Below are 19878 nucleotides of genomic sequence, written 5' to 3' on the forward strand. Positions count from 1 at the left end.
CTCCTCCCGCTTGGGCTGTGGACGCTCAGGCTCCTCCCACTCAGGTACTGGAGAGGGCAGCGACTGCTCCTCTCCCTCTTGCTAACTGGAAGGCATCCCTCCCATGTCTGCAGCTAGGTACCCCAGCACCACCATGGTGAGGTCACGAACGGATGCCGGGTTGTGTTGTTGCTCCCAGTCCTCCCATCGTTTCCCATCTCGCATCTGCAGCGCGTGAATAACCCAGGGGAGGTCACTGGCGAAGTTCCCCTCGGGGTGCACCAGCCAGTCCTATATTTCCCGGGACGGTGGGGAACCCGGAGGCAGTGGGGGTAGAGGGGTGGCTACTGCCCCGTTGTGGCTGTCCTCCTCCCAGCCCGGCATGCAGGATGAGGGCTGCAGCTGTTGTTGCTGCTGATGCTTCCTGCCGCTCTTTCTTCCCATCCTCGCTTTACTATATTTTTTTTTTTTTTTTTTTTTTCCACAAAACCCCCTCTCCTGGTCTGACGCTTGGAGGCGCTATCCCACTTCTGACACCACGTGTCACAAAGACGGCCAGAGTGGGTTGCGTCAGACCAGAAAGGAATTCAAACACAGACAGAGACGGTGGTGATGATGAGCTGAGTGCAATGGCTGCACTCAGCGTTTATTAACAAATAAAAGGTTTGAAAACAGCACAAAACAGGACAGGGCACTTGCGCCAAAATAAACAGACATACAAAACGACTAAACACTAAACAGACGGTGCAGGACAGATGAACAAACACGGTGAGTACAAACAAAACACTTATTATCTTTATAATTACGATTTTACTCCTCTCTCTCTCACCCGTTCTCCACTCTCTGAACACCTAACCCCGACTGAGTGAAAATGTGCATCTATATATACTGTTGTGCTGGGATTCAATTACTAATTAATTATTCACTTGAATCCCAGCACGTGAATTAATTCTGTGCAACCCCGTGCTCACATATTACATTTAACCAGCACGTGAAGTGATTTGTGCCCTCCTCGTGCCTAAATACAAATCTACCTTTTTAAATCACACGTGAAACACAGACCCGTTTATATCCCGTGTACCAATGACTATACACCAACATTAACACACGCAACATACAACACATAACACACAAATGCACACAGGGGCGGGGCGCATTGCCACACACTGGTATAACTTTCAGTACCTAGGTGAGTCATTTTTGCCAGAGGCAATTTTAAACACTCCTCAGTACATAAATAAGGCACTATAGAGATTTTAAAAAAGTAGAATTTAAATACATAGAATCTAATTCACAAAGGAAGGTGCTGTCTTACTGTTTAAAGCTAACAAGATGCATTATTTATAAATCATTAGACTTCATCTGGAAGAGGTCAAGTGAGATGAATCGTTTCACACAGGGTCAGAAAGCAAGGTCACATGTCATGCAGCAGTGATTGGGACCCATGATACCCTTGCTCTCATTCCACTGGAACTATTAGATGACAATGCGTTGACCCCCAACTCTTCACCCCCACCTACAAGAAAAAAGCCTCAGCAGCAGTCTCCTGAATGAAGAGCTTGTAACAGATCTGAAAGACCTTACACAGAATCTACTCAGTTTATGGAGAATAATAGACGGCATTGGGTGTATTATAATGCTGCAGTTTCATCCAGGCGATGTGATAGAGAAATAAAAAGAGAGTGAAGCTTGAAACCCCATCAGATCCCTGAGATAGAATTACAGTGTTAAACACTTCCTGTTATTTGTTTTTATCATATACATATATACTGTTCTTTAGTCGTGCCATCATTTAAATGTTGATTATGTGTATGAAAGCCCCTTTGTTACGCATTAAATTTAGAAATACAAACAGGAAATGTGTAAATCAAAGACATGTTCTGACTACACGAGAAAGATGTATGGGTAAAATGTTTGCGATTTAATTTACAAAGTTTATTTTAATATTTCTAAATTGAACGCAATTGAATGTTTTATATTATTGGATGTTAGGTAGGAGAGAGCAACATCTGTTTCATACAGTATGTAGTTGAGATCCAAGTATAAATATGAATTACATAGTAGCTAAATAAAAGGGTGCATTTTTTTCTTTATATTGTTTTTACCAGCTATAGTTTTGGTTTTGGTTTTGGTTTTAGGCTTTTATGCTGCTAGGGGGACATTATCCATCAAGTATTTTTTACCTGTGTTTCTTGTTATATTGCTGCAAAATTCATCAAATCTCATGCCCCTCACACCTCTTGTGAAGCAGGTATTTGAACCTAAAATACTAAGCCTACAGACAGTACTGGAATAAATAAACAGCCTGCTCATGCTAATCAAGGCTAAAACAAGGCGAGAAAGAACTTTTATTGCAATTACAGTACCACCAATGGGATTAACACCTACAATTTTCACATGCAGTTTCATTCATGCATTTGCATTTATAAAAACGGTCTTAATTAAAAAGGAGAATACACAACATGCATTTTAATTAACTTTAATAAGGACTGGTACAATTCTGCTTCAATGGTGCACATTACTGAAATACATTTTTGTTTTTGTATTAATATATATTAATCTTCTGAAATGCAATTCTTTTGACATCCAATATGCATTTCAGAAGATTAATATACATACAGTACATCATTTTGACAGCATTATTTTACTGTGATACACAGCCGTGTTTTTATTTATTGATTTAAATTAATGATTAAAAAGCGTCTGTCATCTATTTAAGTGTAAGTAATTGCTTGTAATGTACATTCCCTACGGTGTGCACCCTGGTACAAAACGGGAATCACCTTTCTTAGTTGAATATCAAGGGTCAGAGGGTATCGCGCCACCTGTTCAGTTTACTGTGGTCTGCTTATACAAGTGCACACATACTATTCACTTTTAATGCCAGCCTTCCCTAAACTCGTTGAGTGGTCCCTAACACCTTTTCACCGTGGTAGCAGAGGAAGTGGTGTTTATCCCTGCTTCCTGTGCTGTGTTTGGCTGTGTGTGGAAAGATGTAAAGATGGCGGAGCTACAGATGCTGTTGGAAGAGGAGATCCCGGCTGGACGGAGAGCCTTGCTCGACAGTTACACCAATCTCGAAAGAGTCGCAGATTATTGCGAGAACAACTACATACAGGTAAGGTAACGGGGTACAGTAATGATCTACCAGTTGTTAAAAACCCTTATTAAGAGTTGTAAACGGTTTTCATCCAAGAGGATGAAACGGGATACAGCAGCAGTTACTAGACTGGCAGTAACGCTATGCAGGTTCTGGATAGCCGCTATACTGCATTCCTGTTTGATTTCAAAAGTGCAGTGTTTTGAGATATTCTATGAATATGTACTGTATATCTTCCGTTTATGATTTGTTTCACCTAATGAATACAGGATTGTAATATGTAACCAAGAAAGTAGGAAACGATTTAATTCCATCCTATAGCATCATCAACGGTAATATTGTGGGGCTGACTGCAAACCTGTAAGTTTTTGATTTAACAAAACGTAAATACATTTTACCAGTCTGCAGTTTAGTGTTTCATGGAGTTACAATTTTTTCAATAGCCAAAAACGGATTTGTTTTTTTTCTTCTAGCCCGTACAGCTCAAGCAGCAGCAAAAGGGAATGTTACCTCTAGCATTGTAGAAATGGAAGAATAATTCAAAAACTTAACGAATGCTCTTTGAAAGTTGTTTGTTACAAATAGCAGTTTTACGTTGAGAAAATGAAGAGTAGGAATTTGACCTAACAGTCCCTTTTGCTGCTTGGACTGATTTTTATTTATTTTTTCAGTGGGGTTGTGATGGTTTGCTATGAGGGGTGTGTGGATTATATTTTAATCTGATTGATGTACAAATTCGGTAACCCGTTTAATAAGCGTGGGTATTTGAAAAATGCTTAACTAAACAATAACTGTTTACCTTTTAAAGAAATGCGCATTTGTTTTCTTTTAAATCATTTATCTAGGTTACCGATGCACTCAGTCTTCAGACCTCGGTCAAATTGAGATGGAAATGAAGATCACATTTAGTCAAACCTTGACATTTGACCGTATTCAGAATAGCAGAAGATCATTTCCAGCATTTGATTGTGAAGCAATGCTGTATTAATTAAAATTATGCCGTTAGGCATTTGAGTAGTTCTGGGATTTCTTCCGCAATTAATTTTACAGCTTCTCTGTAAATATGAATTGGGGAGTCTCCTGTTCCATGCAGTGACTACACATTCAGTGAGGAGAGTGGCAAGTGTAATTTGTCTCTGTTCACTGCATAGGTCACTACTGTAGATGAGGTCCCTGTTGCAGGGCAGTGTTATTATATTCAAGTCATGTCATGTTGTGTTCACAGCTATTTTTTATTTTATTTTTGTACATGTTCCTTTCTTCTCTTTAGATTTACTTGAATGTTTATCTTGGGGCTACAGGATAAAAAATCTAGACTAAATACAATTCCCATTAGGTCTTGCTTCAGTAAACTACATTGGATCACAAGACATCAGAGAAGCACTCTTATTAATTATGAGCAGTGTCTTGTATTTAAAAATGCTGTTGGGAATTATTGCATAGCCTTAGGGTATCAATTCCGGGCTATATGTCTTGTCTTTCACTTCCATGGCATGGGAAGCAAATACACTAGTCTTGCATGTAAATTCCATTTTCACTTGGTGATTATTCAAGTGGATAAGAAACTGATTATTCTGATTCAACTATGTACTGTAGTTGTACAGTGGCAGGTCTCATGGGTGGCTGAAGGTGTATCACTATAGTTGCCCCGCACTACTGGTCAATAGGATATTGGTTATTATAAATTAGGTCACCATTTACAGATTTCAGGTGCCAGTGCCACCCAAGGGTGAGAATAGAATGTAAGTGTTAGTTCTCTTGCATAGTCATTGATTGGTGTGTTATAGAAACACATCAGCCTACTGTGCCTTTCCTATTCTTTAGAAGTGCCATTGGACATGCAATATGCCCGCATCTCTCCATGTTTGCAAGCAGCATAGGAGTTGCATGTTCATGTTTGGCTGGGCTTCATGCTGCTCGGGACAAACATTTAAGGGTATGACTGGGTTGGAGTGGCTAAATGGTTTTCAAACCGAGTGGGATTTCATGGCCAATGCTTTGTATCCAGAAGTCTGTTACCAGAGTACAGTACTTAAGCTTGATGGATGAATAAACCCTAACTGGGAATTGAACTCTAGCCTTGGCATATCTATAATGCACTTTCATCGAGTGCAGTGGTTGCAAGAAATAGGTCTCCTGTATGTAATGTATTCACTGGAATTATTTTGTTTGTTCATTTACTGATTTGGGTATCTTGCTGCTTTACTTTGTGAAGTAGCTTGTAAACCTTTATGGTTAAAAACTAATAATTTAATGTAACAAAAGAAAGAAACTAACACCAATATATTAGAAATTGAAAACAGACATGTTTCATTTTTTAACTCGGTTTCTTTGGTACTGCAAGTCTGTCACTGTAAATGCCAAGGTCTTGAAATGCTTTGTTAGATGAAGTGATGAACAGTAATGATGATTCAAAGTAATGTTGCTTGCCTACAGCAGGAAGCTGTTTCTGGATGTAGAAATCGGCTTGACTGAAGGTGTGAGTTATGAAGCATATATTAGAGTCATGGCATGTACGATGATTGATTGATTGATTTATGGGAAAAAAAAGCCAAAATGCAAGATTTTGCTTTCAGTACTAGTTTGTTTAGTAAACATCATATCGGACGTAATCAATTTGGCTTATGTTTCTCCAGCTTCAAGGTTTTTGTGCATAATCAAATAATGAACTATATTTCTAATTCGCCTACAGTGTTAGACCTTGCTGCCTATTTGATCCTGTTTGGCTTTTTTCTTTTTTGCTTGCTTGCAAAGTAGTAAAATGCAAATATTATCCTACCCAGCTTTTAAAGGAGTGCCAGCCATAGTTTTGAAATCCATTCATTGCTGGTCCCTGTTTTTTCCTCTGCACTTTTGGTTCCTTACTTGTACTTTTACATTTTAATTTGTAATGTGCAGATAGAAAGACAACACTAAAGATTGCTCCTCAGTAGAGATGGAATGATATTAGTGTCAAGATATACATTTCGCAATATGGTATGTATCACTATACATGTGATGGTCTGATTGTCTACTTGTATGATGCTCAATAAGATCAAATGATCAAATAACGATGGACTATTTTATTAAACACAAATTAAATGAGATTGGGAGAGTATGTATTCATCATGCCAACTATAAAACAGTTGTTCTTAATGCAAGAACCATTTAGTGAACTACAATAAGCTAGGTTGTGCGTTTGGTCATGTATCATGATACAGATGATAGCCTTCAAATATTTATGATACCATATCATGTAATTAGTGTATCGATGAGTCGTAATACGTTAATTACATGATATACCATATCATAAAGGTATGTAGGCTATTGTTTGAATTGTAACACCACTACTTCCTGGTGCTTACAATAATCCCTTGTGGTACTGATCACTGGAGTGATGAATCTGATTGCAGCAAAGATACCAGGATGCAGCCGTTTACAGTATTTATAGCGTTGCTTTCGCAATATTTGCATAATGAATTGATGTGAAAAAAGGAAAAGATTCTCAGTACATAATTATAATGAGATGAAAATGGATTTTAAAGTATTGGTTAGCACTCCTTGAACTTTATTGAACAGTATTTAATCATTTTCAGGGTTTTTCTAAGTTTGAGAATGTTGGATGTCGTTCTAGTACTTTGTTAAAGTAAATCCAGTAGAATAGTGTTTGATATTGCAATAGTGAAGAAACCAGCAGAATACACTGCATCCTTTTTTTTTAGGGCCGGCTTAGCAAGCTGCCATGGTTTGACTGCCTGCTTGTTTGTTTTTGTTATTACCCAGTTCTCCTTTCAGCTCGCCTCGCTCTGGAGTTTGAATTTCCATATCTCAGGAGTTGTGTTGGCAGCTGCTTTCCTGTTTTTGATTCCGGTGATATTGCAGGAGTCCTTGCCTCCGGTGACCTGTCGGTATCTATGCTCCCTTCCTCCTGCTATATTTTTTCATCATCAAGCCAAAAAGACAGTTGATACAGTACATTCCTGGCTCTGACAATGCACTCTTTCCTTCAATAGTTGGCTTTTGACATCACTAGGAAGAAAGCCAATCCTATTCAGTCTGGGTTCTGTTACCTGCATTCATTTATTCTTTCAGCATCTCCAGGAATAAAGGGCTATGAGCTTGAAGATCCTGAGTTTGCATCCTGGCTCTGCAGCTGACTTGCTGTAGTACTCTCACCCCGGGGCAAATTTTTTTGGCTGTTCTTGAAATTACCAGGTGTCAAGAGCTTTTAACATATGTTCTACAGAGCACTGGTTAAATACATTTCCTCCCCCATTGTAGCTTTTTGTACAACTCCCAATACTGTAGGTAAATAATTTATAATCTGTAATTGTAAAGCTCCTTTTGTGTGTACTATAGTTACATACTTAAAGGTGTGTTTGGACAAGGTTCAAACTTTTGGATGCTCTGTACATTAAGTTAAAATAGTGCACTTTTGAATGCACTGTGCATTAAGTTAAAATAGTGCACTTTTGAATGCACTATATGTTGTTTAAAATGCACTTTAAAGTGCACTTTTGCAGTAGGCATGCAGTTGACATTTTTTTCTCTCCAGATGTCATTGTCAATCATCTGCCAAAAAGTCAAACACTTGTCTACTCAATTAAGAAGTTTTAGTTTAACCTGTAACCCAGATAAATGTGTGATCAATTCAGAGCAGTTCCTGTACAGTTAGCAGGGTCCAGACACATTGCTTAAATTCCTGGCAGCTGGTTATTTTTAAGTATAGTGACACACCATCACAGTCAATACAAAATGAGTAAAGAACAAAATAATGATGACTTGCAAACGCACGCATAATATCCCAGTTGCCGGGGATATGCATCCCTATCTGGAGGTAAAAAGGGGCAGTGCTGGAGCACTGCTAAATTCTTAACTTGACATTTGTGACCTATTTTATTTTATTTTATTTATTTATTTATTTATTTATTTATTTATTTATTTATTTATTTATTTAGGCTGATATCTCTCCTTGTCCTGTAGGAGGCGCTCTACTTTGTTGAAGTCATGGCTTTGAATTTTTACACACTATTATTGTGAGGCACCAACTGGAGGGATTGGAGGATGGCTGGCTGGCTGGCTGGCTTGCTTGCTGGCTGACTGAAACAGGGCTCTGTTGATGTGGGATACATTCCAGACATCCTGCGGTGGTTTGTGTTCAAACGTTCCATTACTTGCTCAAAGATTTCTTCTTTTTGCCAGTTGGTTTGACAAATTCATGTTGCGTGGGTGGGTGGGGGCTGTTATAGTCACATGGCACCAAGAAGATATCTGCTTGCAGTACTTCATAATATGGTTTTGTTTTTCATTCAGATGTACAATAGGCAGAGAGCCTGTATGGCTGCAATAGCCAAAAGCAACGAAGCAGGCACTATTCTGAGACCCCTGATCACAATGGGATGATGTGGTGCCTGACTGCATTAGACTGCATTTATATAGTTACCTATTCAGCAGGTCAGGCATACATAAGCGATGATGTCTTTGGCTTTTCCTATTCCATTCTACACTGAATTTAGATGCAGAACTACTTGCTGCTCTGCGCCAAAATCGGCAACTGGGAATGATTGCTTGTCACAGGGAAACATATGTCTGCTGTCTTGCTTTGACTGTAAACTTGCCTGCTTTTTATGCTGCAGTCTATATTCCTTTAATAAAGAACAACTGTTGGTTAATCAAGCTGAAGTACTTAAAGGTGTCTGCTAATCCATATTGAGTTGTGCTGATGAAGACCAGCTTATCTGAATATCTGTTCATTTGTCTCCTAAAGTGTAATGCAGCATCTAAACAAGCCCTCGCTGCTGTGTGCTAATGGGGTCGCTTGAGCCTCTTGTTGAACTTGGTTTTGAATGTGGGAAAGCTACAGTGTATCCGAGATCCAGAATATTGGAGAGCCATAGATGGCACAAATTTAATGATCCTGTTTAATGGTCGGTTTAATACGGGTGTTTGACCTTCTGCAGTTTAGATCATTTAAAATGCAATATTGTATTTAGCTGTGAAAAAATAAAAAATGGCCCCCAGAATAGCATGCAGTGCGTTAAATGACCTACAATATGACCTACTGTAGTGTGGTTTTTTGTTACCACGGGAAAATATAGACCCATTATATTCAAGTTGAGGCTGACTGATTTAAAAAAAAAAAAAAAAAAAAAAAAAAAAAAGTTGTGCCCACATAAGTAGCGTAAGTAAATTTTCTACCCAAATGTCTAACATTGTAAATCAGTTTTGAATGATCAGTCAGATAATTTGCATAATACCGTGAACTTAATTGCATCATTTGCTAATGAACAGCAAACATATGAATCCCTCATTGCAGATACTGTGCTACATACAGTAGGCTATTTTATTGGGTGAAAAACAGCTTTAAGCTATGAGAAATGAATCGCGAGGATTTCTTGGCTTGCGGGTGCCCAGTAGCATTAGCATCCTGCATCCCACTCATATAACACATTGAAATGTCCATTGTATAATAGTACATACTGTTAGTGAATTGAAAAGGAAGATTGAAATAACTGACGTCAAGGTAGTTTAAGCGTTATGTATGAAATGACCCCAAGCACCTACATGTACCGTAAATACATTGGGCAGCAACATTGCTTTGTTAGGTGCATTTGGTCTAGAATATTTCTGTATGTGCTGCAGCCTTATTAAAATCATCTTGCAGCCCTGGGACAGTATTTTTGGAACCAAAAATACTGTCAAAACCAAAAAATACCTATCTTATCGACTGGATTCTCCCATTTTATTCTGCCTGAGCAGGACTAAAATGAAATGCTGTGTTGCTTGTCTGTCTTTGGTTGCGAGGGCCTCCTCCAGCTACTGTAGCACAGCTCACCATTTGCCACCAATATGATTGTTTGTGAAAGTCTCCTAACTTCTAATCTCTGTCTTGCAATGAGTATGTTGCAGGCTTGTGCAGATGTAGTTTATTAGCACAATTGTAGCTTCGTCTTGACATCTGCCGCAGCCCCTCCATGTAAAAGAAGTTAGCTAAACCAGAGTTGATTTTTACCAACTGCTCGGCTGTCCCTTAACTACTTTGTGTCTCCTTTCTTTTTTTTGTGTTATATAAATGGCTCTGACAAAATGTATTCGCCCAGGGCTAGATGAAGTAAAAAGTAGTCAGAATTTTCTAAAAAAAAAAAAAAAAAAAAAAAAAAAGTTAAACAGGGCTTCTTAATATTGAGAATTGCTTGTTTGATTTATGTATACTCTAGGCAAGCAAACTCATGTTTAGAGAAAATGAACATGTATACTAAAGAGAATGTAAAACATAATTAAGAATTAGTACAAAAGTGATAAACAATGTAATAGAAGCTAAACATTCAGTTTTAAATGTAGTTAAGAAAATATTCCTTAATGTAAGGCTGACCTAACAACCAATAACAAGCTGAGCATTTTGAATGTTGCATGCGATGCTGCAGTATCACTTTGTTTAAAAAGGAAAAAAGTCAATTACAATTTAAATAAACTATGAGATTTTTTTATACAAAAGAATGCATATAGATATGTTGGAAAAAGTCCAATATGTGGAGAAATTACACCTCAGCCGCCACGCTGGTATTGTATCTCCGCCATTTTGAATGAAGCTGTTGAGGGTAGGAATTCGTAGGCTGGTCTGTGGTTTAAGCAGTGATGGGGATCCTCTGGTTTATGAGTGAAGAAAGGATTTCTGTATAACTGACAAGTGTGGCCAGATGAGATGTAGATTTGCGTGTACTTCTTAACCTCCACTGTACCACAAGGTCTTGGGTGTACAGTAGATACTGGCTTTTCCTGTCAAGCTGGAGTCAGGACCAATCCAAGCTGTGGATTTGGCGGTCTGTCAAGTGAGTATTAGAAAGGTGGTTGTCACAGAGAAGAAATACAGTACAGTATGTGTAAGTTTTGTTCTTTTGTTGGGCAGACTAGTGTCAATCTTTTATATCTTTACATTGAAGATGACTTCCACCCACTCAAAATACTTTGAAAGAACTGAAGTTGAGGTTGTCCCAGTATTGGATTACAAAGTCTATGTACAGTACACCGGCACACACACAGACAAACACACTGTACAGTTTTTCTTTCAACCTAAACACTGTTTTGGGGGAATTATAGATTTGATCCTTATTTGGCATTAATTTTATGCAGCAGAACACTGTTTTGCTAATGCAGTAGTGTCCCTTCATTACTACAGTAGCTTGTCAGTATGCAGATAAGTGACACCCATGCACAGGAAGACAGGAGAGATCAGACAGGCTTAATCAGCTTCCATCTGGACCAATCCCTGTGAGCTGGTCCTTTCCCCTCTATCCCAGAGGCACTGTGGGATACACAGCATTGTCTTTATTTAATCCAAACCTGGAACTTCAGTAGAGGCTAAGTGTTGGCATGAGATGTAAGGTAGATCTGTAAAACCTCTTGTACTGTATGCTGTGTTTCTGCAGGGGGACTGGCTTTGCATGTATCTACTGTAAGTGTACAGTACATGTCACACTTTAGAGCTATTCAATATAGAGAATGGCGTAATCCAATTGTGATGAAACTTGGTTTGGACAATCTTTAGCACAAGTTAATGTGAGAATTGGGGAATATTGTGAAAGGAGTTGCCTGTCTGTCCAATGGAAATTTAAAAGGAGAGTGCTTTTAAAGTTTGCTTTACAAATTCATTTTATGATTGTTTGTCATAAGTAATGTATTTAGTACCTTGACAGACTTAACAATTTGAACAAAGCGCTGGAATTACGGGTTCTTCTTCGGATAAAGGTCCAGTCTGTTTGGCATTCCCAGTACAGTGTTCTGTACAGCCTGGTATGGAATGAGGCCCTTTCTCCTCTCCTAATAAGGCACACAGAATTTAGTTTGACTACTGACACTACAGCAGTGTGTGGGACCACACTGCGCTGGCAAGTGCTCCCTGGTAATTGAAAGCAGCTCTTTTAGGGGATGGGCACACACTTTATTGAAATCTTGGTGTTCGATTGTACTTTGGAAAGCGCAGTCTCTGTGATATGCTTTGTGTAGTTGAGTATAAACATATGTCCATGGATATTTACTGTATATAGTACATTTGGCTGCGAATTGTGGTAAGTGGGAATTGACAGACCTGTGCTAGAAAGGGCAGTCTGCATACTTCTAACAGGGAGAAACAATGAATCTCTGTAAAGATCCAGTAAAGTCCTTTGTGCTGAGAGCTTCCACATGCACATACCAAAGATTGATTGTATTTATTATAATATAATGGGTCTTCCAGTTTTCTTAAGACTTGCATGACTTTAAGTATTCATAGCATGGTCACTGTCCAATGCATTGTTGTGGTTAATACACTTCAGTGTAAGCAGCACTTTGCCTTTGGGGGAACTCTTACATTTGCTCTATTAATAGACGTCAACATTAAATATTCTAGCTGGAAGGTTTTGTTGGTGAGTCTCCAATCTGTGCATGCTCTGAATACATGGGGGATATTTAAGGTTAGCCGTCATAAAAAAAAAAAAACCACACACTTCATTTTATACACAATTTTTTTTTTAACTGATAACCCAGTGAGGCAAAAAAGTGCTGTGGTATTTAAGCTTCATGCGTCGTACAGTACTTGCAATAGTCTTTTACTTTGGACTTTTAGTATTCCTTGCTGGCAGTTACTTTACAAGCACACAATCATTATAAAATTTTAAAGTTTCCCAAACTCATTACTGGGCAATTTTATGAGTATTAACTGTTTCACCATGCTTTTTTTTTTATATATAACTTTTATTCAGACCCTGAAACATGTTGATCAATCTTTTTTTTTTTTTATTGTACTATTTTATTGTTAAAAATCTTTAACACAAATAAAAATAACAACAAACTGCCCCTACACACTAATTTCAGTGAAAACATTTCTCTTATAGATGCAAGGACCTTTCTGTAATAGCTTGGCGGCATATTCGAGGGTTAAAATCTGTGATTTTTTTATTGTTGGTACAGTATAAATATAATTGTGTATTTATTCACTTTTCTTTTGATGCCAGAATTCCTGGTCTGGTGTCCCATCCCACCCTCTCCCTCCACCATGACAAACACTAAAGAATAGATTAATGTGGAGGACTCAGTCACTGGGGATGGAAAGAAATCTCTCATTGTTCTGCCTGACATGACTTCTTAATAAAGAAGGCATCAAACAGCAATGGGAGACGGCCTAATAAAACCTGTTCAGAGAATGTGCTTGCTTTCAGTTGCAGATCTGAAACGCAACCTTGACCCCTCATGCTTTGACACCCCTTTAACCCTTTAGGCTGAGTTCTCGAATGCTATAGTGCTGTCTTGCTGTGTTGCATTACTGTTTTATTGTTAAGTAAATTTAAGTATTCATTTTCAAAATAAACCGAAGAATGAGGAACTGAATTGTGTGAGTTTGATAAATGTTGATGATATTCTGTTATTTAATACATGTACACAATCTACCTTAATTACAGAACTTTAATATCTGTTGCAATACAGTACATACTGTAAATTACCTTGAATGTAATCTACAGTAACTAACAATATTTTTTGCTAATGTTGTAATGTGTGTGAACTTGCATGTACTGTAAATCTTCCTTGTTATTCCACTGAGCTTGTGGACAAGAGGAGGCTCCCTTTCTTGTTTGGTTTTATAATGGAAAGGGGTCACAATTCGGTGGGATGGCGAATGGTTTAATACTGTAAAGACATATTGCATTAAAATAGCTGAATGTGTCAATGTGTTTAGAAGAGAAGGTTACATGTGGCTTCTCTGAAATACACCCCCGGTCCATCCCATTAGAGAAGGAAGAGTAAATGAGATGCTGCCGCTGGTACAGAGCATAACATTTAATTTGCTATAGAGGCTGCAAAGAGTTACACATGTGTGGTATTCAGCTGGCTGTCTAGATATGCACCAGGGATCAATGTGCACCTCTTTTGATGCACCTTGAGCACCTCAACAAGCTATTGCCAGGAATGGAGAAGGAAAATTGTTTTTTTGCAGAACTTTGTACTAAAGTATGGTATTGGGCACTTTTGAAACCTGCCAATTCAGACCCATTTTCTAGACAAATTATGTTAACCCTTTGCTCCAAAGTATAGTAGATGTACCCATATGGAACTGTCACACATGTTACATTTACAATGGGACATTAAATACATTAATATGTAAACATTACAAATCAGACTTGATTAAGGCAGTACCATTACTGATTGTGAACAAATAAATAAAACTATGGCAAGTCCAATTTATTTTCAAAGTAATGCTTTACTCAGAAAAGTACAGCACAATGACTCATAAAAATGTGTAGGCTAATGCAGGGTTTCCCAATCCTGGTCCTTGGGGACCCCTGTGTCTGCTGGTTTTCATTCCAACTGAGTCTAAGCTAATGAATAGTTCAATTAAAGGTTCAATTAAGTAATTGAGAACTCAGTTGGAATGAAAATCAGCAGACACAGGGGTCACCCAGGAGCAGGATTGGGAAACCCTGGGCTAATGTGCAATACTGTCCCAAAATCAGCCCAGTCCCTGACCACATTCCGGCGCCTCCTTAAGACTCACCTCTTCAAACAGCACCTGTAGAACTCCTCTGTTTGTATCCTGGGACACTATCACCCTTCATTTAAATGTGCTTTATTTTGCTCTTATCTGCCCCCTATTTTACTGCATTTAATGCTGTACTTCAGAATACTGTAATCTGCCAAGTGTTTAACCTGTAGTATTTTGTATTAATCATATCCTGATGTAACTATCACTATTATCTGCTGTATTATTGAATTGCGCAGTAAACCTGATTCGTTTCTACTTTTGTCCAAGTGCATTAAACTTGCACTTATCTTTCAACTCTACTGCAATATTACAGGCAAATATGCCTGTAACTGGGTCACAATTAATAATAGTCTTGCAAACTGTACATTAAAATACTCGATTTGGATAAGAGTAACAATTAAAGTCGACAAGAAGTCAGTGTTAATTACAGGCTTGCTGCAGCAAATCAATGCAAGAGTGCTAGAGCAAATCAATTAAAATTCTGTGATCTGATCAAGACTTTGTTTCTTGTATTACCCCCCCCCCCTCCCCCCCCCCCCCCCCCCCCCCCCCCACACACACACACAATTTTCCTTGCAAATTGCATTTGATTTGTTGTATGTTGTTGTTGTTGTTGTTGTTGTTGTTATTATTTTGTGGATTTTATTATTGTCAACTCCTATCATCTGCTTAAACATTCATTTGGATGGTTTTGAATTCACTAAGAAAATATAAGTATTCTCAGATTTTATCTTTTTTTTTATCAAAGACGAGAATGCTTAAACGCGGTCGGATCGTTGGAAGAATCAGTTAAAGAGCAGAATGTTTAGCACTGGCGGATAAAATTCTGTCTGTGTAATTGTCTCAAACATTCTCTGGATCCACCCTTGACCGTGTCCAGATTACTAAAGGGTTTAGTGCTCCTTCCTGTCGCTAAGTGACAAGTGTCTCTTTGATGAATAATGGCCCTGCATACCCGGGATAATCGGACACAAATATAGTCATGATGAGGATGTTATATGCCATTCCATCATAGCGGCGGTTGCATTTGGATGTTAAACCTACCATTCATCTGTAATGTGTGTGTCCTTTTGCCTTCAAGTCGACTGCATACATCAGGTATTGTAGGAATGTTATGATAGACTGAGATTTGAGTCGTGTTTTCCATATGTCTTTCGGACATAATCCAGATTAAACATTTGCATTAGTTTGTTTAATTGAAAAAGCAAAAGCTTGCCGTTTTACAACACAGTGCAGCACAGCATAGAGGAATGATGCAAATACAACATCCTCTGTTTTGAGTTATGTGAGTTTCATTCACTGCCTACTCTGTTCAAATATAACATGATTTGAATGTTAACAAGAGTTGCACCCACTTGCATATGATTGTGGTCAAATTTCTCAAGCGATCTTTTTCAAGTATTTAGAGGTGCGTTGCATTTGGATTGGATCCACTGTAATGCTGGTGAGTAAGTTGGAGCAGATACTGAATGGATCCTTTTGCAAGAGTTGTAATATTCCTACAGTACTTCTTGAAGATTGCCCTTTATGGATATTGTAAAGCAGATGGAGAGATTTGTGCTTTGATTATATTCTGCCTTCCACCAAACCAATATTGCTCATTTTGTTGTGACCCATTTACAGTAGTTGGGTCTAACCCTTTAAGGTTCTGTACATTAAAAACAGAACATTCTGGGTTCCATTTAATGAAGTGCTGTTGGCTACCTACAGTAAACAGCCAGTTCCTGCTTCTAAAATATTAGTAATTTTACTAATCCGGTTAAAGCAGTTTTCCAGCTGCACTTGATTTTATAATACTTGCAGCTGAACAAAATCTTCTGTTTTTGGACTGCGCCCTAATTTTGTCTCCATATCTAGCTGTTCGCTGCAATAAAAATGGAAACCTTTTACAGCAGTTCTGTTCATTTTAAAGAAGCATTCACTGTGCTCTGAATACAAGTAAATAAAGTAGAATATTGTGAATAGGAGAGAGTTTTTCTTTCTAAAAGCCAGTAAAGGTCAGAGCTAGTCCTGTTCTGTCACAGTCCTATCCCAAACAGATGTTGTTCAGTAAAGTGGAACGGTGCAATAGAGATAGTTTAGTACTGTAAGTTCCAGAGATGATGTGGTACTGTACAGCCTTGTTCTGGAGAACTGTCTGTAACTGTTATCTGATAAATAAGCCAATTTTGTGTCGGGATTAGCTACATTGTACTGTATATCTTACATAAAAGATTAGTTGTGGATGTGATATAACATTCATCATATCAGTTGGTACCTTGCAAATAGTAAATCTTCAAATGAATGACACTTCTGTACCATATTCTTGTTATTACTGACCAAGTGACTTCCTAATACTCACAGAAAGCATGTACATACCCCTCTGGGCTGCGGAAGTTCACTGTTTAAGGTATTGTATCATTCAACAGAGGATTGTGTGCCCTTTCCAGACGTACTTTGTCATCTGGGCGTCGGTGGATCAGCAAAACCACAATCCAAAATTTGATAAAATCTGAAGCCCCTCCAGTAGTTGGAAAAGAAGGAAACCACAATTGTAGAGATGCATATGACGATGCCACTGTAGTTAAATAAACGTCTTCAGCCGATCTGCTCTGTGACGGCATGTACGGTAAATCCAATGTTTCTGAACAGTGGACAGAGTTAGAGAAGTCTGGCTATGCAATGGTGCAGGTCTTCACTGACGATTCCACAGGAAACTCCACATTGGGGCTCTGGCGTTCCTATGGGTTCTAGAGGAAAAATCGACAGGGACTATTTCCCCCTTTAACTGCATTACAGCTCACTCTACTGGCCAGACACTCGTTGAGCTAAACGGTGGCACTTGCAGGGCTGGCCTTTGTCCTCCAGAGGCCAGCCGCTCCTGTCATGCACTCTCGAGATCCTGGATGTAAGGCCGCGATTCGGTCATGGAATCGGAGGACACTCAATTGTGTGAAATTGCTCCAATGCTGTTGTGTAATATGTAGTGCTTGTCATGTCATGAAATGTTTATCAGTAGGCATGTTGCATAATATGGAAGAAAAACAGTTAGGGGTGCTACTGGAAGCCAGATATAAGTGACCAATTATGTGCAAATAATTTCCTGTCTGTCTAAATTCACTTTTTTTCCTCTACTGTTTGAAAGACTATAATCTAAAAATGTCTTTCTGTAGCACTTTAGAAAGCTTATCTACAAGCTGTGCTTGTGAGATTTGAATATTCAAACAAACATTGCTTGAAATGCCAGTACATCAAATGTAATTTATACATTTATAAGAACTTGTGCAAAAATAAAACCTTTTTTTTATTATTTATTTGTAGGCCTAATGATGCCTGAAATAAATAACATGCATTATGCTGAACTGTATGATGGAGTAAGGTAATTAGGTGGGTTGCAGTGTTTAATATGCCTCTTGAGATTTCACTGCTTTTCTACTGCACTTTTTTCCCACAGCTAATAAAAGAAAGAATACTTGACTATTTAAATAAATTGTTTGTCCCAGACTCCCAGGACTACTAATACGGACTACTGACAGTAAACTCTGTCAATTGCTGTATCTACAGTAATCTGTTCTACTTTGCCTCTTTTGTACTAAAACAAACACTTTTTTCTAACTAACATTTTCAACAGTCTTTCTCAGTGTCTTTGTTTGCCCTTCTGCATTAAAGAAATACACTTGCTACTTAGTGTACATTAAAACTCAATTACAGATACAGTATCTGTCAGCCAGTACAAGTTGACCCATTGTATGCTGTCCATTAAAAAATGCATGTTTTGTAATACTACTTCGAAATAACGCTGTTATAGTAGCAAAGGGCTTGGCGTAAACAATAAGGACTTTGCCTGTTTCTTGGTATAATGTATATGCAGGCAGGACTTTTCTTCTCTTGCTCTGAGGAAAACTAACACAATGCCATTTGGTTTGAGGTGCCTCTGTCAATATTACTGGGAAATACACAAGGATGACAATCCATTTGTCGTGCTAAGCCTTTCAAATGCAGGCAATATACCATCAAATTGGATTCAGAAATTAGAATTTCAGCACTTGCTGGGGATGAAAGTTGCACGTCCGTATGTCACAACTGCAGTATGCTGTACGGTTTTACATCCATCTAGAGAATTAGTTCTGATGAACTTGCAAAGGACGTGCTTGACAGCAGAATACTGTTCTTGAGCATCAGAATCTGGGGGTGTACAAGACTTCTGTACAGTATGTCAAACTTAACATTTTTACATATGGATGCAGTGGATGTGTCGTGGTGATTTTTTTTTTTTTTACTTTTTTAATCATCCTGTGATGGGGGTGTAAGTTATTTGTCATTGAAGAAAAATTGGTCCCGATTGGCTGGGGGCGTGCCCGGGGAGCCTATACCTGTTAAGAACACAGCAGTGCCAGTTCGAGGCTACTGCACGGCCATAGTTGAGCGAAAAGCTTGCTTTTGTTTACATCGAGAAGGAGAGCGCCTGCTCCGCAGGATAACTACTATGGAACCCTTCAACTGCCAGTCAGTCACGCTGCTGTTTGTGTACTCTGGCAGTCACATCTTTTGTTGCTGTTTTTTTTTTTTTTTTTTAATAAACGCATCACTATGCAGTACTCTAATTTAAGACGCAGGCCATTTTTGAGAAAAAAAGTGGTTTAAAAATCTTTATATATATATATATACTTTTATTGAATGTTCTTCTGTTTAAACCTACTCTAGGCATGTGAGTTTACGTAAATTAAAACATTGCTAAATTTATTCTAACAGCTTCTGCCTGAGAGCCACCAGCAGGTTAAAATTTAAGCAGGATGACCCAGACACTTATCTGGATTGTCCCTTCTGATATCTGCTGACCTTGTGTTGTAGTGTTAGGTAAACAAAAGAAGGCTTGAATGGTGACATCAGCTAAAACTGCATTGTTAAACTAGCTACAGTAGACTTGGGTTTAGCATACGTTCTGTAGTTTTCAATTCTGGGTTGTCAAAGTAGATAAAATGACACAACATTTTTGTAGTGTAGTGTTAAGCACAGTAATAGTCACTGGAGAGCAGAGAAGCATGTTGCCTGTTTAGTGCAGTAAACCATAAAGATAACCATAATTGCACATTGAAGATGCGACCAAAGCCTTCCTCATAGTCAGTATACCAATTTACTGCCTCACATTTCCATTCCTTTGCAAATGTAACATTTTACGTACACATTATAATCTCTAAATAGCTCTCTTGCATCCTGCATGATTACAGTATAGCCAGGGTGAGTGGTTTTGTTCATTGTGGATTTTGCTTTTTTCTTTGTCTGTCTGGCTTCTATTTAATTTTGAAACCGAAACTGAAAACATCACAAT

General features: G+C 38.3%; 1 protein-coding gene across 34 annotated transcripts in view; it reads left to right on the forward strand.

Annotated features, from left to right (window-relative positions):
- Positions 1-2745: 2745 nt before the first annotated feature.
- LOC117410337 (abl interactor 2) overlaps positions 2746-19878 on the forward strand; it is a 56693-nt gene continuing 39560 nt past the window's right edge. For 12 of the 34 annotated variants that reach the window (XM_059032138.1, XM_034016765.3, XM_034016798.3 and 9 more), the window contains exon 1: positions 2747-3097. In XM_059032138.1, the coding sequence (XP_058888121.1) occupies positions 2981-3097 (117 nt within the window). In that variant the 5' untranslated portion in view covers positions 2747-2980. Of the gene's footprint in view, positions 3098-19878 lie in introns of all 34 variants that reach the window. The other 22 variants (XM_059032140.1, XM_059032139.1, XM_059032141.1 and 19 more) reach the window with 3 other exon arrangements.

This window comes from Acipenser ruthenus, chromosome 10, assembly GCF_902713425.1.
Source record: "Acipenser ruthenus chromosome 10, fAciRut3.2 maternal haplotype, whole genome shotgun sequence".
NCBI lineage: Eukaryota > Metazoa > Chordata > Actinopteri > Acipenseriformes > Acipenseridae > Acipenser > Acipenser ruthenus.